Source organism: Calidris pugnax, unplaced genomic scaffold (genome assembly GCF_001431845.1).
Source record: "Calidris pugnax isolate Ruff unplaced genomic scaffold, ASM143184v1 scaffold225, whole genome shotgun sequence".
Classification (NCBI taxonomy): Eukaryota; Metazoa; Chordata; class Aves; order Charadriiformes; family Scolopacidae; genus Calidris; species Calidris pugnax.
In genome coordinates, this window is record NW_015091072.1 from 1082296 (window position 1) to 1105083 (window position 22788).

The following is a 22788-nucleotide window of genomic DNA, read 5'->3' on the forward strand; positions in this document are numbered from 1 at the left end:
TTTTGCCATCCTTCATCATTAGGTTCTACTCTTTGAACTACTGTAATTTCTAGAACTCCAAGTACTTCACCTTGAAATTGCACTATATAGAACAGTCGATGGATCTTGAATTATTCTTCAAGGTTATTTAATGTACTTCTGTTATCTCATTCCAGTTCTGGCAAACTCAAGTGAAAAGCTGTGGAGTTTATTAGCAATGCTCTGAATATTCAGTCCATCAGAATGTGCCAAAAAGGATTATATAATCCACAAATATATTTGTATTTTTTTTATACATTGTAGATTTACATTTATATTGCAAAAGCAAGCTCTCCAAAGCTCAGGAATCTCTGCATACATTATACCACTACACCTGCTTTGCCCAGTGCATTCATTTATATAGGCCTGAAGGAGAAACGTACCAAAACTAGTATTGTGCCAGAATGGTATGGTTGAAATCTCTTTAATCAAGACAGATGTATCTGCCTGTGTGTAGTACCATTCAAACACCTACTTCAATGCATTATTTCTGTTAAATACTATTTTTATCCAACAAAAAGTCATGAGCAGCATTAGAATACTTCAGCAGTATGGCACACTAACATTTGAAATAAGACACACTTTGAAAGACTTTGTTTTTAGGAAGCATTGGGTTGCAGTTTGGTGAGGACAAGACCTGAAGAAATAGAACAACCTTAATAAAAAGACATTTTAATTTCACTGACATTATCAATGACATTGACCTGCTCAAATGTTAATGACTTGAATGTTAACACCTCTGGTTATGATGTGATTAAGAAGGACAGAGAGGAAAAAAGAGTTTCAGAGGCAAAACTACACAGGGAAGATACATTTACGTTGTTTTAGGCCTGTAAATCATAGAACCATGAATAATTTAGGTTGGATGGAACCTCTGGGGATCATCTAGGGGAACCTCCCAGCTCAAAGCAGATCTAATTAGATCAGGTTGCCAAGGGTCATATCCAGTTGAGTCTTGAACACCTCCTGGGAAGGAGATCCTGTAACCTCTATGGGCTACCTCTTCCAGTATCTGGCCACCATCAAGCTAAAAAAAAACCAACAAAAAAACCCAAAAAACCACATAAAAACTCAAACCAAATAAAAAAATCTGATGTATAATTGGAATTTCTCATGTTCCAACTTGTGTCTTTTGCTCCTCATGTTATCACTGTGCACTTGCAAGAAGAGATAAATCAGAAGTGAAACTTCCTAAATGCCTGTGGACCAGCTACCACTGTCTAGGAAAATGCAACTGAGGTAGCACGGTGGAAGGAGAGAATAAGAGGAATATGAAAAAGGCCAACCCTTTAACTTGGAAGGGTTAGAAAACTAGCAGTTACATTGATGAGTTACACCTAAGCAGGTTTCTACAATGGGCAGAATTCAAACCTGCACTGTTATGGAGAAATTCAAAACTGGAAGATTTGCAGTTGCCAATTAAGCATCAATAGAGGTTTTTTTTTTCCAGAGACTTTCAGACTCTCTGGCCAGAAGGCACCTCCCTCTTCAAAAGCATCAATAGAGGTTGGTTTTTTTTTTTTCCAGAGACTTTCAGACTCTCTGGCAAGAAGGCACCTCCCTCTTTACTTAGCCTGACCCTCCCTGTGCAGTGGCTGGATAATGTTTTTTGAGAACTAGATCAAAGAACACCTTTTAAAAAGAAATCTAATATTGTCTTCAGTGTTCAAAGGATGGTGACCTAACCACTTTCTGTGAAAAGTTGGTAAAATGCCACTTACATAACTTAAAGCCAGCCAGCACAAGGTAAATATTTTGGACTTCACTACAAGGAATACTTTAATCTAGAAAGCTGCTGAATTGGATGTTGGGAGTTGCCAAGAGACCAGTGTTCACAGCCTGATTATATTTTGCATGGCCAACCACAGGTGAGTCCTAAACAAGGACATTTTCAAAAGCTTTATTAATTTATCAAATCTCAAGGAAGTTATGAGCAGAATCAGTTGGGGAAATATATCTGTGCAGAACAATGTACATAGAAGATGGTGGCTCTTGAGCAGTGTTTATTAGCAGTCCAAAAGTCACCATCAAGGAAAAGAACATTTTTTGTTTTCTGTTGCTAAGGAAAAGCCGTGATTAGAAACAAATAAACTACTTCTAACAAATGGAAAAATTGGAAGTGGAAAAACGGAATGACGAGTCACCTTGAGAAATTGATACGGGAGGATAAGACTGCCAAAGAAGGAGGTTTCTGGCTGGAAGGTCTGAGGAGAATATCAATTTATTTAAGAACAGTAGCATTAAAAAAAAATAAACCCAGAAATGTTTGGCCACAAGTAGACACAACTGTTAAAATTGCCACTAATCATGAAGCAAAGAGCTAATAATAATTTTTTTATTATATTTGGAACAAAGCAGTAAGATATATGTATATATACTTATAGCTAGACTGATGATCTAATTTCTGACCCACTAATTATTTGATATATGTATGTGTCAAGTTAGAGTGATGATCTAATTTCTGACCCACTAATTATTGACATGTGAAGTAACATCTGCTAACATTGTTAAATCTGCAAACTCAAATTATTTTTTCAAATCATTCAAATTATTATTTTTCAAATCAAATATTTCAGCCATGAAAGAATTGGCAGAGGTGACTTCTATTGTTAAATCTGCAAACTCAAATTATTTGCTCCTAACAGCCATGAAAGAATTGGCAGAGGTGACTTCTCACCTCTGTTAATTTTTAACAAATCTTGGAATGACGGGAAAACACCAGAAAATCAAGTCTTAGTGATAATATTTTGTCAATATTCAAAAAGAATGAGAATGATACTGCTCATTGCGAGTTCGTTAGCCCGATTCAGTCATAGTAAAATACGGGAAAAGTAGTTAAGGGATTAGCTGAGAAAGATCTGAAGGGTAAGATTATAATTAAGTTAGCATACTTTTAGGGAAATTAGTCAGATCAAACAGTTGTGCTGGGAAGATGGCAAGTTACACTGATAAAGACAACAACATTGATATAGTATACGTGGACGTTTATAAGGCAGTTGATTTAGTACCTCATTACACCAATCAAAAAAATTGCACAGTGTAATGAGAGAGCCTGTATTAACTGGATTAATAACTGGGTAAGTGATGGCTCCCGGTATCTGTTTGCAAAGCAGAAGCTGTCGCTGAGCAATCCTGTTTCATTACTCAGAAGTGAGTATCAGCTGGCAGTGGGCTCATCAGGTGGTGTATGGTGTGGGTTCCTTTGAATCTACTTTTGGGCTGCCAGGGGGTGACTCAGCACATGCCAGGAGGTGGGTTTGTGCTCAAGAAGAGAAGATTTTGGCTGATAGTCCATGCTTCACAATAAGTAGCCCAGGGCAACTCAGTGCAAATCAGGACAGAGGGTCTGGTAACCATGGGCTGGCTTTTCTTGGATGGGAAAGCTGTCTTGGATCCTCCCTGGCTGTGCCACGAGTGCCCTGACTTGCATGCATCTAGTAAGACATTTTCAGTCTTGTTGCTTAATTAAGTCAGAACTTTCCTTTTCCAATTCATTGTTCAAGTTTGAGATGCTTTGGAGATAAGACTGTAACAAAAGAGGAATTCCCCCTGCTTTCCTGATGAAAGAGGTCGAAACTGTTTTTGCTTAACAGAAGAAAATTCAGCAACTGTATAAACCAGGCCTGGGAATTTTTTGTTAGAAGACAATTATGGGCAATTGCAAACAAGGGATTAGAATTTAAACCCTATGCAGCCTAACTAAAATGAGCATTATTGATTCAATGAAACTATATTGGAGATGATGTATCTTTCGTTTAATCTCAACTTTTCAACCTTTTTTTCTTGTTTTCCAAAAAGGCCTTAGTGTAGGCACATATTTCTCTGCTTCCCACAACCTGTGTCCTGGAGCACTGAGCAAAGGCAGACTAAAGGGTATTTTTGAAGGATTTTTCAGAATGAATCTTGGGTGCTTTCTCTCTAGGTGCATTTTTCTTTTAGTAATGATAAAGAAGTCCCGCAGTGGAACATTTATTCTGACCTGTGGGGAATGTGTCATGATTTGTTTCCTGCCTGAAGACTGATGAAGCTGCTAGCATATGAAATGCTAGTTGTTGGCCATGCTGACAAAAAAAGGCATTTGTAGTTTTTAAGAACTGTCATTAATCATACCTCGTGGCAGGGAGTGAGGAGTGTAGCGGTGCCAGCACTTTCCTAAGAAAAGAAGGAGCTGACAAAAAGGGAAGCGGGACTAAAGGATTGGCTCTCACTGGCCGTGTGGCTACTTGGTGCTGTGTCCTGGAGCCAGAGTGGGCTCGTGACACAGGTAGTGGAGGCCCCCAGGCAACTGAAGATGAGAAGGTGAGCTGCTAATTCTGAGGGTAACATTCACAATGCACATGCCTTTGGGAGAGGTGTGGAACGTGGAAGTAGGTTGCTTGCCCTAGCTCTTCACTCCTTTGCTTCCCAGGGTCCGTGCCAAGACTATTATGTACCTGTGTACCTTAAAATGGTTTAAAGAGTGCATCAAATTAGTTTCCTAATACATTTCCATTCTTAAACAATGCCTGTGAGGAATATAAAGTGTAGCTGATGACAGAGAACATCTAAGATTTATGTGCTGTCACCAACTGTACATGAAGTTTAACGCTATAAACTGTACTTAAGGGCATTCTGGTATAAATAGCACATTTCTTCTACCAGTTGGTAATTAGGTAAATAGCCATAAAAAAACCCCTGAAACGGCATCAGTAGAACTATTCCAGATCCAGATCTACAGGCATTTGCATTATTTATTATGGGATATCCATGAACAATCTCCGAATCTCTACCATGAGAAAAATTCAGCCAAAACTAAATTTCAAAGTCTTCCTAAAAAGAAGTTAATAAAACCTGAATGATAATGCTGGTACTTTAACAGTAGCATTTCAGCAAAAATTAACGGCTATAAATTAGTCCAATTTTAAAACAGATGCGAGAAGACTTTAATGACTGAAGAATGAATTTCTGTAACATCCTTGCACACTGAGATGTATATGTAACCCAGGTTGAGTCAAACGTAGCACAAAGGAGGCAGAAAACGTGGGCATGGGTGGCATAAAAATGTCGCTGATAAATTGAGAAGCTGATAAACCCTGTGACAGTAGAACGACGGGCTGGGGAGGGTGTCAGTTTAGCTGTAGGCTTTCTGCCAGAATTGTTCCTCTAGGCAAAAGCAGGCAGAGTTGGAGCATGCAGCAGGTAGGAACCAGGACTGGAAATAGCGAGACAGGTCTTTGTGTCTGCACAGAAATGTTACAGCTGCAGAGCACACTATGGAAGAGTTTCATAACCAAACACAACAGAAGAACAAGTCTTCAGTATTGTATGGTTTAGTATTGTAAAAAATCTGCAAGTTACAGGGATCTCTATGGCCTTCTATACTCTTTTTTCTCTGAGAGACACCTCTTTCCTGCGAGTACAACTCTGTGTGATGCAGCTGTCTCGCTCAGATCTGGGTCAGGTTTGTTAAGGAAGCTGATTTTCTAGTTGCCTACACCTTCTTTTACACCAAACACATAGGCTCCCCCTGAGATTTCGATGGAAACTCATCGGTTGCCTGGGTATACCCCTTCACCCTTATTTCACCGGCTGGCCTTTTCTCCAAATTGATGCTCTGTGGTTACACAGGCCTGGAATTTCTCCCCCAGTGTGTCATTTTACTCTTTTGACATTTCAAGCTTGTTCTGTGTGCAAATAATTTTATTTCAGTTATTTCTGTTTCTGCTTTCGCTTTCCCTGATGGTGTTCTGATTTTTTTTATATGTTAGGCTATAAACCACTTGTGCCTGTTATTATTAGGTATTCTCAGAAATTGTGCATTCTTCCTTTCTCCTGTTTAGGAGGAGCTTATTTCCTGTCATTCCATCTTTAAACCAAATGTTTTCCTACCTTGTCTGTACATCTTTGTGAAATAGTTGGGCTCATCACTACAATTGCTGGGCTTTTGCTTGGCATCTGAATATTTTCTGTTGTACCTGACAGCTGCTGTTTTGCTGACATTGTTTGGCATGTTTATTTCCTTTGCTATTTAATTTCCTCTAGTCTTTACTGAAATAGTTTAAAATGGGTTGCTTAGTATCATGTAAGCAGTGCCTTTTCAAGCCTTTGGGATTTTGATTCAGTGGTCTTTCAGATATTCCTTTCTTTAATGAATCACAAGTTTTCTAATTATTAATGAATAGTCCTGATTAAAAAAAACCAAACAAACCAAAACAGAGAAACACGACAAAAAAATCCCCAAAACCCCACAACAAACAACAAAACTCTTCAGGGTGGGCAAAAATATCCTGCTTCCTCTTTTTTTCTGAACTCTTCTTGAGAAAATGGGTAGCATTTCTTTCTATGGACACAATATTCTCCCTACCTTTGCATTAGCATTTCAAAACAATCTTCCTCTTTCTTTCCCTAGACAAAATGCAACCGATACTCCCCAAACCAGTGCCACTGCTTTAATTGTCATCCATTTTAGTAGCCTTAATGATTTTCACGTACAACAGAAAGTGCTGCTTAAATCTGAACCTTTGCAAGTTTTCATCAGTATCTCATAATTTTTAAAGCTTCCCACCTTTGGAAATTTGTTTTTATTGTGATTTTTCTGTACCGAGGTCAGTAGTTTTTATCCAACATCTTAGAATCATAGAATCGTTTAGGTTGGAAAGGACTTTTAAAATCATCAAGTCCAACCATTAACCTTACACTGCCAAGTCCACCACTAAACCACATCTACATGTCTTTTAAATACCTTCAAGGATGGTGACTCCATTTCCCTGGGCAGCCTGTTCCAATGTTTCATAAGCCTTTCGGAGCAGAAATTTTTCCTTGTATCTAATTCAAACTTCCCCTGGTGCTACTTGAGGCTGTTTCTTCTTGTCCTACCATTTGTTATTTGGGACAAGAGGTCAACCCCCACCTCTCTACAACCTCCTTTCAGGTAGTCGTAGAGCAATAATGTCTCCCCTCAGCCTCCTTTTCTCCAGGCTAAACAACCCCAGCTCCCTCAGCCTCTCCTCATAAGACTTGTGCTCCAGACCCCTCACCAGCTTCGTTGCCGTTCTCTGAGGTGCTCCAGCACCTCCATGTCTTTCTTGTAGTGAGGGGCCCAAAACTGAACACAGTACTCAAGGTGTGGCCTCACCAGTACCGAGTACAGGGAGACAATCACTTCCCCAGCTCTGTTGGCCACATTATTTCTAATACAAGCCAGGATGCTATCAGCCTTCTTGGCCACCTGGGCACACTGCTGGCTCATCTCCAGCCAGCTCCCACCCAACACCCCCAGGTCCTTTTCTGCCAGGCAGCTTTCCAGCCATAATTCCCCCAGCCTGTAGTGCTGCGTGGGGCTGTTGTAACCCAAGGGCAGACCCAAGATCATCTTCCACTGCCTTGTTCTTTTTTGTATATTTACTGAGACTTGTGATTTCCACTTTAAGGACTCCATTGCAGTCCTATTAAATGCAAATTTTAGGTAATGAAAAAAAACCCCATAAACAGTAAGCACAGCGCTCATGCTGATATCTTTCAGCCTGACTGCAGTCTCTGCCTCTACCCATGAAGGAATATGTGAAAATCTAGCGATGGTACAACACAATAACCTGCCAGCGGTTATTTAATTATGGGATGGAACATAAACTTCCATTGCAGCATTTATAGGGAGGCTGGATAGGCTCTCTGAGGCATGAAAGGACTAGCTGCAGAGCTCTGAAGATGTTCAGGTAAGATCAGCAGATTTTTATTCATACCTGAAAGAGAAGGAACAGAAGGGCGTCATTCTTCCTGAGGGGAGATGGCTCAGTGTTCTTAGTTGTGACAGTGTGTGCACACGTGTGTGTACTTCTGTAAGGCAAAAGAAAGAGGATGTATAATGGCGGTGAAGGTATATACTCATATATATAATAAAGCAGAAGTTCCCAGTGTAAACTTTGTGGGCATTTCCATCAATAGTGCCAACACTGGTCCCCACAACCACTAAAGGCAGCAGCAGAAATACCTTTTTTCTTCACATGTTGTCAGATGCCTAGATTTCCCCAGAGAAGCTCTGTTTTGGTATCCAGAATTTCAAACCTGCTGGAACTGGAGGACTTTTAAGCACATCTGCCCCTGTACTCAGCACTGGTGAGGCCACACCTCGAGTATTGTGTCCAGTTTTGGGCACCTCAATACAAGAGAGATATCGAGGTGCTGGAGCGAGTGCAGAGGAGGGCGACGAAGCTGGTGAGGGGGCTGGAAAACAAATCGTATGAGGAGCGGCTGAGGGAGTTGGGACTGTTTAGTATGAGGAAGAGGAGGCTGAGGGGAGACCTCATCACTCTCTATAACTACTTGAAAGGACACCGTAGAGAGGTTGGTGCTGGTCTCTTCTCGCAGGTAATTAGTGACAGAACGAGAGGGAATGGGTTCAAGCTCCAACAGGGTAGGTTTAGATTGAACATTAGGAAGGAATTTTTCACCGAAAGAGAGACAGGGCATTGGAACAGGCTGCCCAGGGAGGGGGGGGAGGCACCATCCCTGGCTGTGTTTAAGGGCCGTTTAGATGCAGTGCTAAGGGACATGGTGTAGGGGAGGACTTTGTAGAGTAGGGTAGATGGTTGGACTCGATGATCCCAAGGGTCTCTTCCAACCTAGACGATTCTATGATCTAGTAGATCCAAGTGGCTGCAACTCTCTTCCATAGCTGTTCCAGCTGTGTGGCTGTATGTCTGGAAGTCACAATGGTTTCAAACACACACCTCGCACACTTGCTGCCAAGTAGAGCTTGACACCATGAGGATGCCCTGGACTCCGTTACCATCTGGCTGCTATTCAGTCAATTGAGCCTGACCGACATTTCCAGAAAATGCTGGGTTAATTGCATATGTGTGACTTTGATTCATGCCTTAATAAATGCAGTAGGATCCAAAAGCTCAGGCTCACTGCTCACACACACCAATGTACAGCTGGGAAATCCCAGACCAGCAGTGGGAGGCCACTCAGCCTCACATGGCACAGCTGGAATACAGGCAGGAATCCACTGGGATTTATGGCTAGAAAGCCTCATGCATGGAAGCAGGAAAAGTACTAGAAGGCACATAAGGCATATCCTAGCTGCTGGCTTGAGGCACTTTGGAGACACAATGTAGGGCCTTTTCTGGATAAATTTCTATTGCAGTTTTTGCAGGGAAGCCCTGCAGCACTAGCTTGATGTTTGGGTATGTATAATTACAAGAATAAACTTATGAGGAAAGGCTCAAGGATCTGGGACTCTTTAGCCTGGACAAGTGAAGGCTGAGGGGAAACCTTATTTATGTTTATAAGTATCTAAAGGGCGAGTTGAAGGATGTTGGAGCCGGACTCTTTTCAGTGGTTTCCAGCGATAGGACAAGGGGCAATGGGCTCAAGCTGGAACATGGGAAGTTCCAGTCAAATATGACGAAAAACTTCTTTACGGTGAGGGTGACGGAGCCCTGGGACAGGCTGCCCAGGGAGGTTGTGGAGTCCCCTTCTCTGGAGATCTTCAAGCCCCGCCTGGATGCAGTCCTGAGCTCTGGGCAACCCTGCTTTGGCAGGGGAGTTGGACCAGATGATCTCTAGAGGTCCCTTCCAACTCTGACAATTCCATGATTCCGTGAAACTGAGCTCAGAGACTGTGGGAAGGAAGAACGGTGGCCATCTGAGGGCTGGGTGGCTTTAGACAACTTGGAAGAAATGATGGAGGAGAGGGAGAAAGTATTCACTAAGTGAGGCGGGGGGGATTATTGAAAAGCATAATGGGCAGCCTGACAAGTCAAGAGTGTTTGGGTAATGAATATAATCTTTCATGGAAAGTAGTTCCATTTGCTTGACTTTCAGCCTTGCAGAGGTGGATGGGAAGTCCCTGTCTTACTGTTGCCAGTCCTAATAGGCACCTTGGTGGCTTCACAAGGTAGCAAGGACGAGCACAATGTTTGGGACATGGCAATGCAGCTTTGCCTGCAGCACACGTCAGTCTGCAGTTAGATAAATGCAGGCTGGACAACAGTCTGCCAGGAATTCTTTGGCTGAGCATAACATCCATGCAACAAATCCATGCATTTGCCCACTGGAAGCTGATGACAGTGCCTGTGATCTGGCATTTTTTTTGACCCATTTGGAACAAGGGCGCATTGGTACATGAAACTCATGTAGTCCATGGCGTATCATGCTAAATGACAGCCACTATGTCATTTTGCCTCAATGCCTTCAATTCTACCCCCAGGCTTGAGCTAGCCTAGCAGATCCCAGCTACAAAGGTAATGTAGGTATGGCCTGGGAGAGCTTCTGTTTGTGTAGAGGCTTTCTTCCCTCCAGGCCTGTGGCTGGGCTAATGAAGGGAGCTGCTAATGAGAGAGCTCTGTTACTTTTACATCAAGTGATACATCCCCCTTTAACAGCAGAATTCTTCGCTGACTGTCCATGGACCAAGTCTAATTCATAGAATCATAGAATCATAGAATGGTTTGGGTTGGAAGGGACCTCAAAGATCATCTAGTTCCAACCCCCCTGCCCTGGGCAGGGACACCTCCCACCAGAGCAGGTTGCTCAAGGCCACATCCAGCCTGGCCTTGAACCCCTCCAGGGATGAGGCATCCACAGCTTCCCTGGGCAACCTGTTCCAGTGTCTCACCACCCTCATAGTAAAAAATTTCTTCCTGAGATCTAATCTGAATCTTTTTTCTTCCAATTTAAAACCGTTTCCCCTTGTCCTATCATTACCCTTCCTGGCAAAGAGTCCCTCCCCAGCTCTTCTATAGGCACCCTTCAGATATTGAAAGGCCGCTATAAGGTCTCCCCGGAGCCTTCTCTTCTCCAGGCTGAACAATCCCAGCTCATGGGATTCAGTAGCATGAGCTGAACGAGGACATTTTACCTGAAGATTAGGCTTCCAAAGGACCAGCTTATTAACTTGTTGTAGTTCTAAGGCAGTTTGTATTTGAATGTTCAGCTTTCTTTCATGTGTTTTTTTTTTCTTTCTAAAGAGAAATGTCTTTTAATTACTTTTTTTAGCATGGAATAAAGATAATGCAGAACTTTCAACAACACAATGATAAAATGTAAAATGGCAAAATATGCAGGAGCCCTTCAGTTTTCTACATATTTATGACTGACTTTCTTTTAATAGAAAACATAATTTTTTGCTTTCAATGTACAGATATAGAATAAAATTACTTGAAAGCAAAGAGTGAAATTGGATCTCATTAAAACATGGAGTCAGTAAAATGGTGACAGATGGGCCCTGCTGGGAAGGAGAAGATCATTGAACAAGACTGGGATAAGTTACTGAGTTTGCAATTATAAAGCATGTGGCTTTGCAATTTCTAACCCCCAGTTCTGCAAAGTAATCAGTGCAGTTAGGCCCATATGCCTGCAGGGAGGCTCATTGAGACAGGCATGAAGATCCATGTAGAGGAATAGGGACATGCAGATATTCCAAAACATAGCTGTAAGGAAGTGAATCTCTCTCTTTTCTAGCCAAATTTTAATCTGCTCTCTCCAAAACGGAAGAATACTTCACTATAAAATATGAAGCTGATTTTCATGCTCGCCTGTAGTTGTTACCAGACGGGGGCTAGAATTTTAAGAAAAAACTGAGCCTTTCAAACATTGATTGATCTGCCACCGTTAAGTGTTGTCCATCTCAGTATTCCCGTGGCAATGGGTGACAGGTTTTTTAATTATGTTTCTAAGAGGACTCTGACTTGTTTTTTATAATGTTGAAAATCTTTATCTTGACACATTTCTGTAATAAACTTTTGGCAACGGGAAGCTATGATTTATTTACTCAGAAATTTCTCATCTCCATTATCGTAAAGATGTCTTAGCAATTCTATTTTTAGGATTGCACAAATGGGGCATAAATCCTCTTTTTCTTTTAAAGCAGATTGTGCTTGGATGTAAAACATCAAATGTGTGAGATTTGTGTCCATCTGAACGATCAGCTTGTTTTTTATTTCCAGGGACAACCTTAGTCATCAAGTCCCATCATGTGCAAACCCAGACCATCATGCAGATGATATATTTAACTTGTTACACAGTCTCTTCCACACGTTTAACAAGCTCCAGTAATTTAGGCATGGTCTTCCCAGCGCACGCTACAGGCAGCTGTTTGGTCTCAAGTTCCTGAAACCATGAAGCTCCTGGCCCTTGTTTCTGAGTATCTTTGGAAAGCTTATTTTCACCTTCTCAGCCAAAGAATGGCAGCGCTGCTGCTTATCCCTATACACACTTGTAGACCTCACATTTTACTGTACAATCTAATACTTATCCCAATTTTGTGTCTCTGTGCAGAAGTTGCCATGAGTAAGTTCAGTTTTCATAGCTGCAAATTTACTGGTATAGTCTAATACTCTTTCATGGTTCCCAAATTCTTTTTTGATGTGCAAGTCTTTTCATGCCTTAAGGAAGCACGGAAGAAAGTATGGAAGTACTTGAAACATTAATAAATAGGTGCTGGAGGCTGATATTATAGGCCAACTAGGTGTAGGAGGAGCTGGTGTCTTAGTGATGAATCAGAAATGCTAGGGCGGGGGGGAAGGCATGTCAGGAAAGACTGGGAGGATGCACAGCTTGAAGTGACACAAGGGCAATCACACACACAAAAATTTAAAAAAAGAAGCACTTTGAACGGATCTGAAATGTGCAAGACTTTGTAAGAAGCAGAGACAAGGAAGCAAGACAATGCCTAGGTGGAACAGTTCGCTGAGGTGATGGATGGGAAAGTCTGTATCTTTGATATGTTACACAGAAAAAACCTCAACAGGGTGTGATTCAGAACTTGGATGTGAGGATGTAGGGAGAATTCAGAGCAGAAGACCACGCATGGGTTATGGGTCTGAATTACAAGAAGATTGTGTTCTCCAGCTCAATCAAGAAAGGAGGTAGGAGAATGAGATTAGGGCAGTATCATCCTGCTGTAGCCACACTGAGGATGAGCAAGGGCTGGTCTTAAAGATCTAAGGGGAAAGGGTGTTAGAAACCAAATGGGCTCTGAATGGGAAAGGTTGGTTTTTGAGTCATCCCCAGACATAGTAGTAAAATGTATACATATATTTCGCAACACAGGGAGAACGGGGAAATGGGCCAAAGACCATTTGTCTTCTGGAAAAGCTTGGCTGTGGGTAAAAAGTCTCTTCCAATTAAGTAATGATTGGAGGGATAGGATGAGAAACATGAAGAGAGAGTCGCAGGAGCCACTTTGTGACACCAGATTTCACAAAGAACGTGCTTACAGGACCCCAGTCACCATTGGGTTCAAGAGAATGCGAAAACCATTTTGAGCTGTGTCAGACTTTCCATGGAATCTGGGGGCCAAAGGAAAGACAGGAAAGCATTTGGGAGAAAACTGAAGAAGAGGCTTTGCAAATAATGACTGCAAACAGTGTGCCCAGATTGTGATCACTGCAGTCATTTCAAAAAGAAAAAAATAATAACATGGATATGGATCTGTACTTCCACAGGACTTACTTTGTCTACCTTTGAAAAATGTGAACTACTCTAATAACTTTCCAGAAATGCTGGCATGTGGAAATACAGTGACTTTAGTGCTGATGATCAAGCACTTTTGCACCTCAAGCTCCCAGTTACATTAGTAATTGATCAAAGACAAGGCAGCGAGTACAGGAAATTCCTGGTTCTTGTGAAAACCTTTAGGTTTCAGAGCAAGACACTTCTGAGAATGTTCTGGGCATCTCTGAGAAAACACTAATAGATGCAGAATCTATATAGTGTAGCACAGGCTCACAAAAACAACTAATTCAATATAGTTCTATATTTAATGTTGTTCAGCTACAAAGCAACACCACTGCAGCGTGGAAAATCACTGGCAGACTTACAGGGATATGCATATTACCCAATATGACAGAACCAAAGGATGAAAAATTACTCTTAGACTTTGGTAAAGAGTAGGGAAGTCAAAACAAGCACAAAATTGTAGAAATACAGAACTTCATCATGGTTTAGACACAGATACTTTAGAATTTGGAAAGGTCATCATAAACTACAAAACCTACAGAAATGTCACTTCCTTGCAATGAGCTAGACACAAAGAAACATTCTAAAAAGAAATTGGAAGCTTCTCAGCCTTTTATAGCAAAAGGAAAACTAGCAGTTGGCAGAGAAGAGTGAAGCAAAGGGCAAAATACTGAAGAACAAAAGTCTTCATGGACTGATCTTTTTTTTTCATACTGTGTGTGAAAGCAATTTAACAAGTGAAGACTTGAACATATTTGAAGATACTTTGCTTTACCAGATCAAAACTAGAAGACAGCTGAAATGGCCAACAGACCCGTTGAAGCCTGTTGATCCTGTAGTAACAACACAAAATGTTTGTTTTAGTTGCTCTGCTGGTTGGAGTGCATTGTAGTATCATTGATAATGCAGCTCCTTTTGTGTATGGCCTCTCTTCAGTACCTCTGTCCCCCATTGGCTCTTTGGCTTTTATCAACTCATGGCAGAGTTTCTCACTTTATCCTTTTTTTTCACTAGGGCAAAACTAGTGAGCAGGGTCCAACTGGCTCTGCAAGGCATTGCCGTGGGTCCTCTCTGAAAAACAGAGAAAAGGAAGCAAAAATATAAGCTGATGGAAAAGTTTAGCCGGGTAGACAGATGGGAAAGGCCATTATCCCTCACAGGTTACGCAAAAAGCAAGGTGTGATTCATAGCTTGGATGTGAGGACATAGGGAGTGATTAGAATGGAAGAGTTAAGTCTCATGTAGAAGATGGTCTCCTTTGCCTTGATCAGTTAATTCAGATAACCCGACTGCACCTAAGTGTTTATTAATCTGGATTTTTTTGACCCACTCACACCTGTGCCACGACATTGACCATCAGAGTTTTTTATTAGCTCAGCTGCTTTCCTTCCCTGGAATCCTCCCAGGTTAACCCCTCTCTCCAGGGCTTAATTTCCATACTACGCCACACTCGGGCCAGAAGCTAAGCACTAACCTTCATTAATTCAGCACGTCCAGCTGGACTTGGAGTGTTTATTTCACAGGCCAGCACAACTGTTCAATATATTCATCAGTGACCTGGATGAGGGGACAGAGTGTAACCTCAGCAAGTTTGCTGATGATACCAAACTGGGAGGGGTGGCTGACACCCCAGAGGGCCGTGCTGCCATCCAGCGAGATCTGGACAGGCTGGAGAACTGGGCAAGGAAGAACCTCATGAGGTTCAACAAGGAAAAGTGCAGGATCCTGCACCTAGGGAAGAAGAATGTTAGGCATCAATACAGGTTAGGCATGGACCTGCTGGAGATAAGCTCTGAGGAAAAGGATCTGGGGGTCCTGGTGGACAACAAAATGACAATGAGCAAACAGTGTGCTCTTGTGGCCAGGAGGGCCAACGGAATCCTGGGCTGCATAGGGAAGAGTGTGGCCAGCAGGTCAAGAGAGGTCATTCTGCCCCTCTACTCTGCACTGGTGAGGCCACAACTGGAATACTGTGTCCAGTTCTGGGCTCCCCAGTTCAAGAGGGACAGGGAACTACTAGAAAGAGTCCAGCGTAGGGCTACAAAGATGATTCAAGGACTGGAGCATCTCCCTTATGAGGAGAGGCTGAAAGAGCTGGGACTCTTTAGTCTGGAAAAGAGAAGGCTGAGGGGAGACCTTATTAATGCCTACAAGTATCTCAAGGGCGGGCTGAGGGAGGAGGGAACCAGACTCTTTTCAGTGGTTCCCAGTGAGAGGACAAGGGGCAATGGGCACAAGTTGGAACATAAAGGGTGCCACTTGAATATGAGGAAGAACTTTTTCACGGTGAGGGTGACAGAGCCCTGGAACAGGCTGCCCAGGGAGGGTGTGGAGTCCCCTTCTTTGGAGATTTTCAAGACCCGCCTGGATGCAGTCCTGAGTGACATGCTCTGACAAGCTCTGGGTGGTCCTGCTTTGGCAGGGGAGTTGGACTAGATGATCTCTATGGTCCCTTCCAACTCTAAAAATTCAGTGAAAAAAATTCAGTGAAACTGCCCGAAGATTCAAAACATTTCATGCAACGTATAAGACTGATAACAGACCTAAATGGTATTACTGTTATCAAACCTGCTTTGTTCCGATACCAGTAGCTGCTGTGACTGGGACCAAGGGCACCCCAGCTATGAGCACCAGCAGCATTAGTGGCAGTGGAAGGCAACTCCTGGCTCTACGCCTGCTCCACCTGCCTGCAGGACACACGCCTCAATGCTTTCTCTCTCATTTTCTTTGTGTTCTTACACCTGTAAACTGTATTCCTTACCCATCTGGAGGTGGGCTGGGAGTTCCTTGCCGCTTCCCTTCAGTTCTCCTCGTGTCAGTCCTACCACAGTCTGAGACTTCCACCTCAAAATCCTCTCCAGCCCAGCCAGCTTCACTTCAGCACTGACCCGTCCTCTCCCCAGCCTTTTTGTATCCTTGGCTGGGGATTGAGCCTCGTCTGCCAGGTTCGTTAAACACACTCAGTTCTCCATAATCTGGGTGTACTCAAGGCTCTTGTTAAATCTTTAAAAAACTGAAAAACATCCAACTTTGAAAAGAGCTGCAACTCATCCCCCAGACTTTATGGACCTACTTTTATTCTTTTAACTCCTCCGAGGCTGGTTCCTGCCGCCGCCTCGCCCAGGCCCGTACTTTGCCTTTTCCTTTTCGCATCAAATCCTTTCCAGCCGGGGGGACTTTGCCTGGTGCCTGCCTGCAAACAGCAAAAACCTCGGCTGAGCGGGGTGAAACGGCCACTTTTAATCTTATTTAAAAGGGTAATTCAGATCCGTGCCCTAACGCCCCTTCTTCACGCTCCTGCCTTAACGTTCCCTCGGGGGGCGGGACGGGGCGGTATTCCTTGGGGGGTCCTCAGCTCCCGCCTGTCCCAGGAACAGCCGCCCCGGGGGCCGTGCTCTGCTCCTCCGACCAGCACCGGGGACACCACAAGGCGGCGGAGGCCCTGCTTTTCCCTCCCGTCCCGTCCCGTCCCGTCAGGGCCAGGCCGCCCCCTGCCGCCGGGAGCGCCTCAGCGAGGCCTGGCCCCCAGCCCCGCCTCCTCTCCCGCCGAGATGCGGCGAGTAAAAGCCCTGATCGGAGAGACCTGCTCGATTTCTGATGGACCTCCACGTGTATCTGCACGTTGTCACACACATTCGGCAGCGCTTGCTTCAAATCCCCGGCGGCTTCGTCCATCCTGCTCGCTCCTGAGGAAAGGGACACCGAGGAGAAGGAAGCTCTCAGCCACGGTTAAACAGCAGCGGCACAACCAGTCCTTTCCCGGTCACCCTGCCCTCGTTTAAGTGCCCCCTTGCCCACGGCGGGGACCGGCATTTCCCTCCCTCCCCTCCGTCCCTCCCTCTTTCCCCTCAGGCGGTGGTTCGGCGGGTGAGGGAGGGGGGGGACGGGACGGGACGCGGCCCGGCACCCGCGGGGAGAATGGTGAAGCCGCCCCCAACCCCCGCGGCGGGCCGGGAGGCGGCGGCGGAGGAGCCGAGCCGGGCCCGGTCAGCCCTCCGGTGGGGCTGAGGGGGCTGAGCCGTGCCCCGCCGGGTGGTCGCTAACGGAAGGATGACCACTCCCGCCCTGCTGCCGCTCTCCGGGCGGAGGCTGCCCCCCCTGAACCTGGGGGCCTCCGCCTTCCCCCACCACAGGGCTACCTTGAGACTCTCCGAAAAATTTATCCTGCTCCTTATTCTTAGTGCCTTCATCACCCTGTGCTTCGGGGCGTTCTTCTTCCTCCCCGACTCCTCGAAGCACAAGCGCTTCGACCTGGGCTTGGAGGATGTGCTCATTCCTCATGTGGACACCAGCAAAGGGGGCAAAAACCTCGGCGGCTTCCTCATCCACGGGCAGGGGCACGACGAGCACCGGCACAGGTAGGTGCCCTGCTCGCCGGTAAGGGGAGCGGGACTGGGTTGGAAGGGGTTAGAGCCATTAGAACAGGTCCTTTTCCAACCAACTGCTGTCGCTCCTGTCCCTGGCATCCTCGTGTCTTCCCAACGTGTGTCAACTTCGGAGTGCTAGCCTTCTGCCCTCCGGCTGCCCTACGTGGCCATGTCTCCGTATTTTCTTTTCCAGCCTGAATTTAGCCTTCCCACCAGCCAGGGCTGGGAGGATAAATAGGAGCTCTCCTGCGGTTTCTTGCCCTCACCAATTCCCTGGGTCAGCCCTGCAAAAATTGGATGTTACGTTATGGCGCTTGGGGAGACTATGAGCGACTGAAAAACTGCTGCATCTTTTCTACAGTGCTCACTCGAAACGGCTGCTTGTTGCTGAGTAGGGTAGCGAGAACTTTAATCTGATGAAGACTTCACGCTGTGACCCAGGGGCTGTCAGCCTGTGACGTGCAGGGACACAGAACTAGTGTAGAGGGCATAATTGCCTTTTCTGGCCTTTAAAATCACTTGTTCTAATGTTATTCCGGGCAGTTGGAGGTGCCGGTAGCTAAGTTTCCTTGATTGTGTTTGCCAGTGTAAAGAAATTCGAGATAAAATAGTATTTAAGGGTAACAAGGGTAAATGTCATGCTGTTGATAGCTTTTTGGGGCCACCTAAAGCTTTGTGCAGTGCAAGCCTCTAAATGTTCCAAGACTGGGTCATGTGAAGCCTTCAAAACAGATTAAAAAAACCTGAAATGTGGGTTATACAGTATGTTTGCTTCTAACATACTTTATTTGCTTAAATGCTATCATAGTGCCTGGATTATAATGAAGCTGACTGATCTCTCTTCACTGTCAAAGATGTGTAAAATATGATGATGGGTCATAAAATATAGGCTCTTCCATACTCAAATTAGTAATACAGTGAAATTTAACGAAGGGTTACTTATGCCGATAGTGTTCCTTTGAGAACAGTTTAAAATATATTCAATTGACATGATACAAGAATTATTTAAAGGTTATTTGTGCTATATTAAAAGGAGAGGGTTTAATTGCCTCTTTTTATTCATCTGTTATGAGTTATAAAGATTACCTGAATACTATGGTGTTTTTTCCTTAAGGCATCTTTGCTGTTGGATATCTTGGGGCACTTACCATGATCTCTTACTCCCTAACTGAAAGGGCACGGATGCTTAATATTTAACAAGGACTTCTTTTGTCTGTCACATTAAGTGCTGGTGCAGTTAAATGGTGCACAAAACATAGGTTTAGATGCTCTAACATGCCTTTGAAGTTCTCATCTTTCACTTTATTTTTTTTTTGTGATCTTATTTGTTATCTTCCCCAGTCACTGTGGTACATGCAATCAAAATCAGGTTCTAAAACAGAAGACAGATGAAACAAAAGGAAGAGTTCACAAATTTTCAAACCTGCAGCTGTGACTGTTGTACTCTGTGCTGCCCAGAATATGAGCTGTAAAAAAAAAAAAAAAATTGTTGGTACTGATAATTCTGGAGTGATGCTCTTGATTAACCTACTTACATGGATCCTTTTCAGGTTTCCTCTTTAAGTGTAATTACTGAGGCTACAGCTTTAGTAATGAAGCGTGTACTGGTTTTGCCTGTCATGTGTAGATAAGCAATAACTTATAACTGTCAGAGCTAAATGAGTTTTGCTTGTTTGGGGTCTGTTCTTAAATGAAGTGGTTATTCTGTCATCAGTTAACCCTCTTATAGTTCCTCCATGAGCTATGAATCTGTGTACCTCCCCCTGCCCCTCACCCAAAATTATCCCTGTCGTGTACAGGTGGTTTTTTTTACGGCTGCCTTTTGAGTTGTTATTTGAGCAAGAATAGATATTTTAGCCCTGCAAACCATTGGATCACTCCAAGCATGCCTTAACTACTAAAAAAGCCTGCCTGCTTGTAAAACACTTATGTGAATGACACAATAAGCTTTGCAAAGCAAGGTTATATGCTTTACTTTTGGAGCAACTCTTTTTGCTTATTACCACGTAGTCCTGTCAAGAGGCTATTTGCTAGCTCGGAGCTGATGTGGTGACTGTTTTCCGTAAAGGAAAACACCTGTTGCCACTTCCATTGCTGATTACCCGCTCCTGGATTGCGGGGACATTGACAGATGGTACCTTGAAAACGTGTAGGGTCTTCAGTAGTGCATTCTAGATTACTTGTTATCTCAGTTTAGGATGGGTACCTTTGTTCAGCTTGCTGTCAGGGAGCAGTCAAGTCAACTGCTGTGTAAGTGTTGTTTCTTGGATGGCACTGAGGAGTTACGGTACAAAAGATTGAGAGAAATTAACCTGCTAGTAATACAAAGGAGGATGCAGTCTAAGATATCAAGTGTGATGATGGATTGACAAACTGTATTTCCAAGAATTATGGGACTTCAGAAGAGTCAAGTCAAAGGTCATTCATAGGAAGTATATACTTGAACATGAAATGAGAAGTGTGTTGTTTTAGTGAATAAATGAAAGTTTCTTCTGTGAATGCTGGTATTGACCTCTGTCAAATGATAAAACCCACATAGCATTATTATGCTGCTCCCTTGGTATACAGGCTGTAATATTTCAATTCTCATTTTCCCCTACCTCTTACATTTTGAGCTTTGTAGGCTATTGGTAGGATATTCATATTTCTGTCTTCTAGGAAAGTAGAGCAATGATGTGGGGTCATGCAGCCATGCTTTAGCATTGGGTGTACAAACAGTGGTTCTCACTAGACCTTCTCTGTATTCCTCGCTTTGCTTTCCCACCTCTTCCCTTGTCCCCCTCACCCCTCTTGACATTCTTGAGTGGTTTTATTATTATCTGTTACAGCAGTTACCCCTTGGTGGCATTAACTTCTTCCATTAACCTGTTTGTCTGTTTTGGTGTGGTTTTTTTGCTTCTGCCCCTCTTCCCCTTTCCACCTCCAGGCAGAAAAAGGGGGGGAACCCCCCCCCTTTCTGATGGTATTAAGAAAGAAATTCTTTCCTGTGAGGATGGTGAGGCACTGGAACAGGTTGCCCCGGGAGGTTGTGGGTGCCCCATCCCTGGAGGGGTTCAAGGCCAGGCTGGATGGGGCTTGGAGCAACCTGGTCTGGTGGGAGGTGTCCCTGCCCATGGCAGGGGGGTTGGAGCTAAATGATCTTCAAGGTCCCTTCCAAATCTAACCATTGTATGATTTGTTCAAGAATTTCTCTGGATGACAGGCAAGGACAGAGTCAAACAGCTTTATTGTAAGAAGATGGTTAAAATCTGGAATAAAGCTGCAGTTTATATTTTGGGAAATGGACAGACTGTAGTGTGAGTTAACACTCATTTTTAGTTGTTCATTTTATGGGTAAGCTCTTCATGTGCACTTGCAGGATAATGCATAGGGAATGGACTAGTAACGTTGGGAAGGTGCACCATAAAATTTTGCCTCTGGAAGGAGGGAGAGTGGGAAAGACCATTCCAGGACTTGTGAAGATACATGCATACACTTGCTTTCTAAAAATCAGTTTAACTTCCCAAAGATTAATTACTCTCCATTTCAAATAGGGTATTGCAGAGATTCTGGAGTAGAAGCTGCCTGGTTTTTGAACACACATCTTGCCAAACAAACTTGTGTGTGGCTCAAAATTTGTTACATGGTTTTAGATAACTGTTACTTCTCCCAAACTTCTGCATCTCACCTGCCACACAAAACCGCTTCTGATGTTTCTCACTACGTGGTGACTTTCCAGCTATCTTAGGTATTTTATTCTTCAGTACCAGCTCTGAAAGATAGCTTTGGAACCAAAACAAAACATTCTTATGGTTTCTTGCCATCTAATGTAAATGAGTGAGAATGCAGTTGCCCTGTAATCTCTTTGATTTATCAGATTTATTTTTTTTAAATAAGATTATCTAAAATATGAAAATTGAGCAGACTTGTTTCTCTAACGATGTGTCAAGCAGCTGCTCTTTATATTACTTGACAAAAGTTAAGATGATTTCTGTGGTAAAAGTACATTTATCTTCGAGGCAAGGAAAAATGTAATTTTGTGAGCTGGAAGCTGCTAAGCCACTTTGTAACAGCATTTGGCTACTGTTGTGCCAACAATTCAGTCCTTCAGAATTTGCAGAGTTGGATCTTCAGCTGCTAAAATCCTGTGTGTGCTACTTCTGTCACAATTCCTGCCTGTGCTTAAAAAAAAAAAAGCACCACCAACCCTCATGTCATCAGATTGATAGCAGGTGCTGCTCATACAACCAACCACCTCAAGGGCCATGGTGGCTTCTGCATGTGAGTGGGTGTAGATCAGTGTAAATCATGCCTTTGTCTTTATGTCTGTGAAGCTAGGGAATATTGACTTTAGGCAAAGATATAAGCTCAGCAGTCTGATACGACCAGTTGTGGGTCAGCAGCTCTATGGCAATAGTCTAAAAGTGTTCCTCCTTCTGTTGTTCAGTATATGGTTGTGTCTACGGCAGTAGCAGCTGCTGTCTCTACTCTCAGGAGGTGAAAGTAACAAAAAATGATTTCAAAGAGCTTTTAGTCTTAGTTTCTTCTATTAAATCCTGCATATTTTTTTCTTTTTAAAGAAACATGAAAGGCTTAATATGCTTCTTTTGAATACCTTTATCTTCTGTGGTCTCTATGACTTAATTAGCCATAGCAGAAGTAGGCAGAGGAGATAATTTAACCTCCATTACTCAGTGGGATCAGTGTCTGCTGTCGTCCTCTGCCATGCCATCAAGTATAAAAGTGCATAAAACTTTTTGCTCTTCCTTTCCCACCTTTACTTGAGGCACAGCTCATTAGTGCAATTAAGAGTATTTGTTGTGATTCAGACAACCTGTTTTTTCCCTCTGAAAAATCAGGAGCCGCTGTGGTGTCTGGGCCCCAACTCTTACTCTGTCCAATTTTTTGTTGCATGAAATTGAGCCTGTCTTCAGGGTAGACTCCACGGTTGAGTCACCATCCCTGAATGTGTTTAAGAGTCATT

At 43.5% G+C, this 22788-nt stretch overlaps 1 protein-coding gene across 1 annotated transcript in view; it reads left to right on the plus strand.

Annotated features, from left to right (window-relative positions):
• Positions 1 to 17337: 17337 nt before the first annotated feature.
• The window catches only part of MAN1A2 (mannosidase, alpha, class 1A, member 2), a 145644-nt gene continuing 140193 nt past the window's right edge, over positions 17338 to 22788 (plus strand). Inside the window, exon 1 of the mRNA XM_014957151.1 lies at positions 17338 to 17816. Within this exon, the coding sequence (XP_014812637.1) occupies positions 17509 to 17816 (308 nt within the window). The 5' untranslated portion in view covers positions 17338 to 17508. The remainder of the gene's footprint in view (positions 17817 to 22788) is intronic.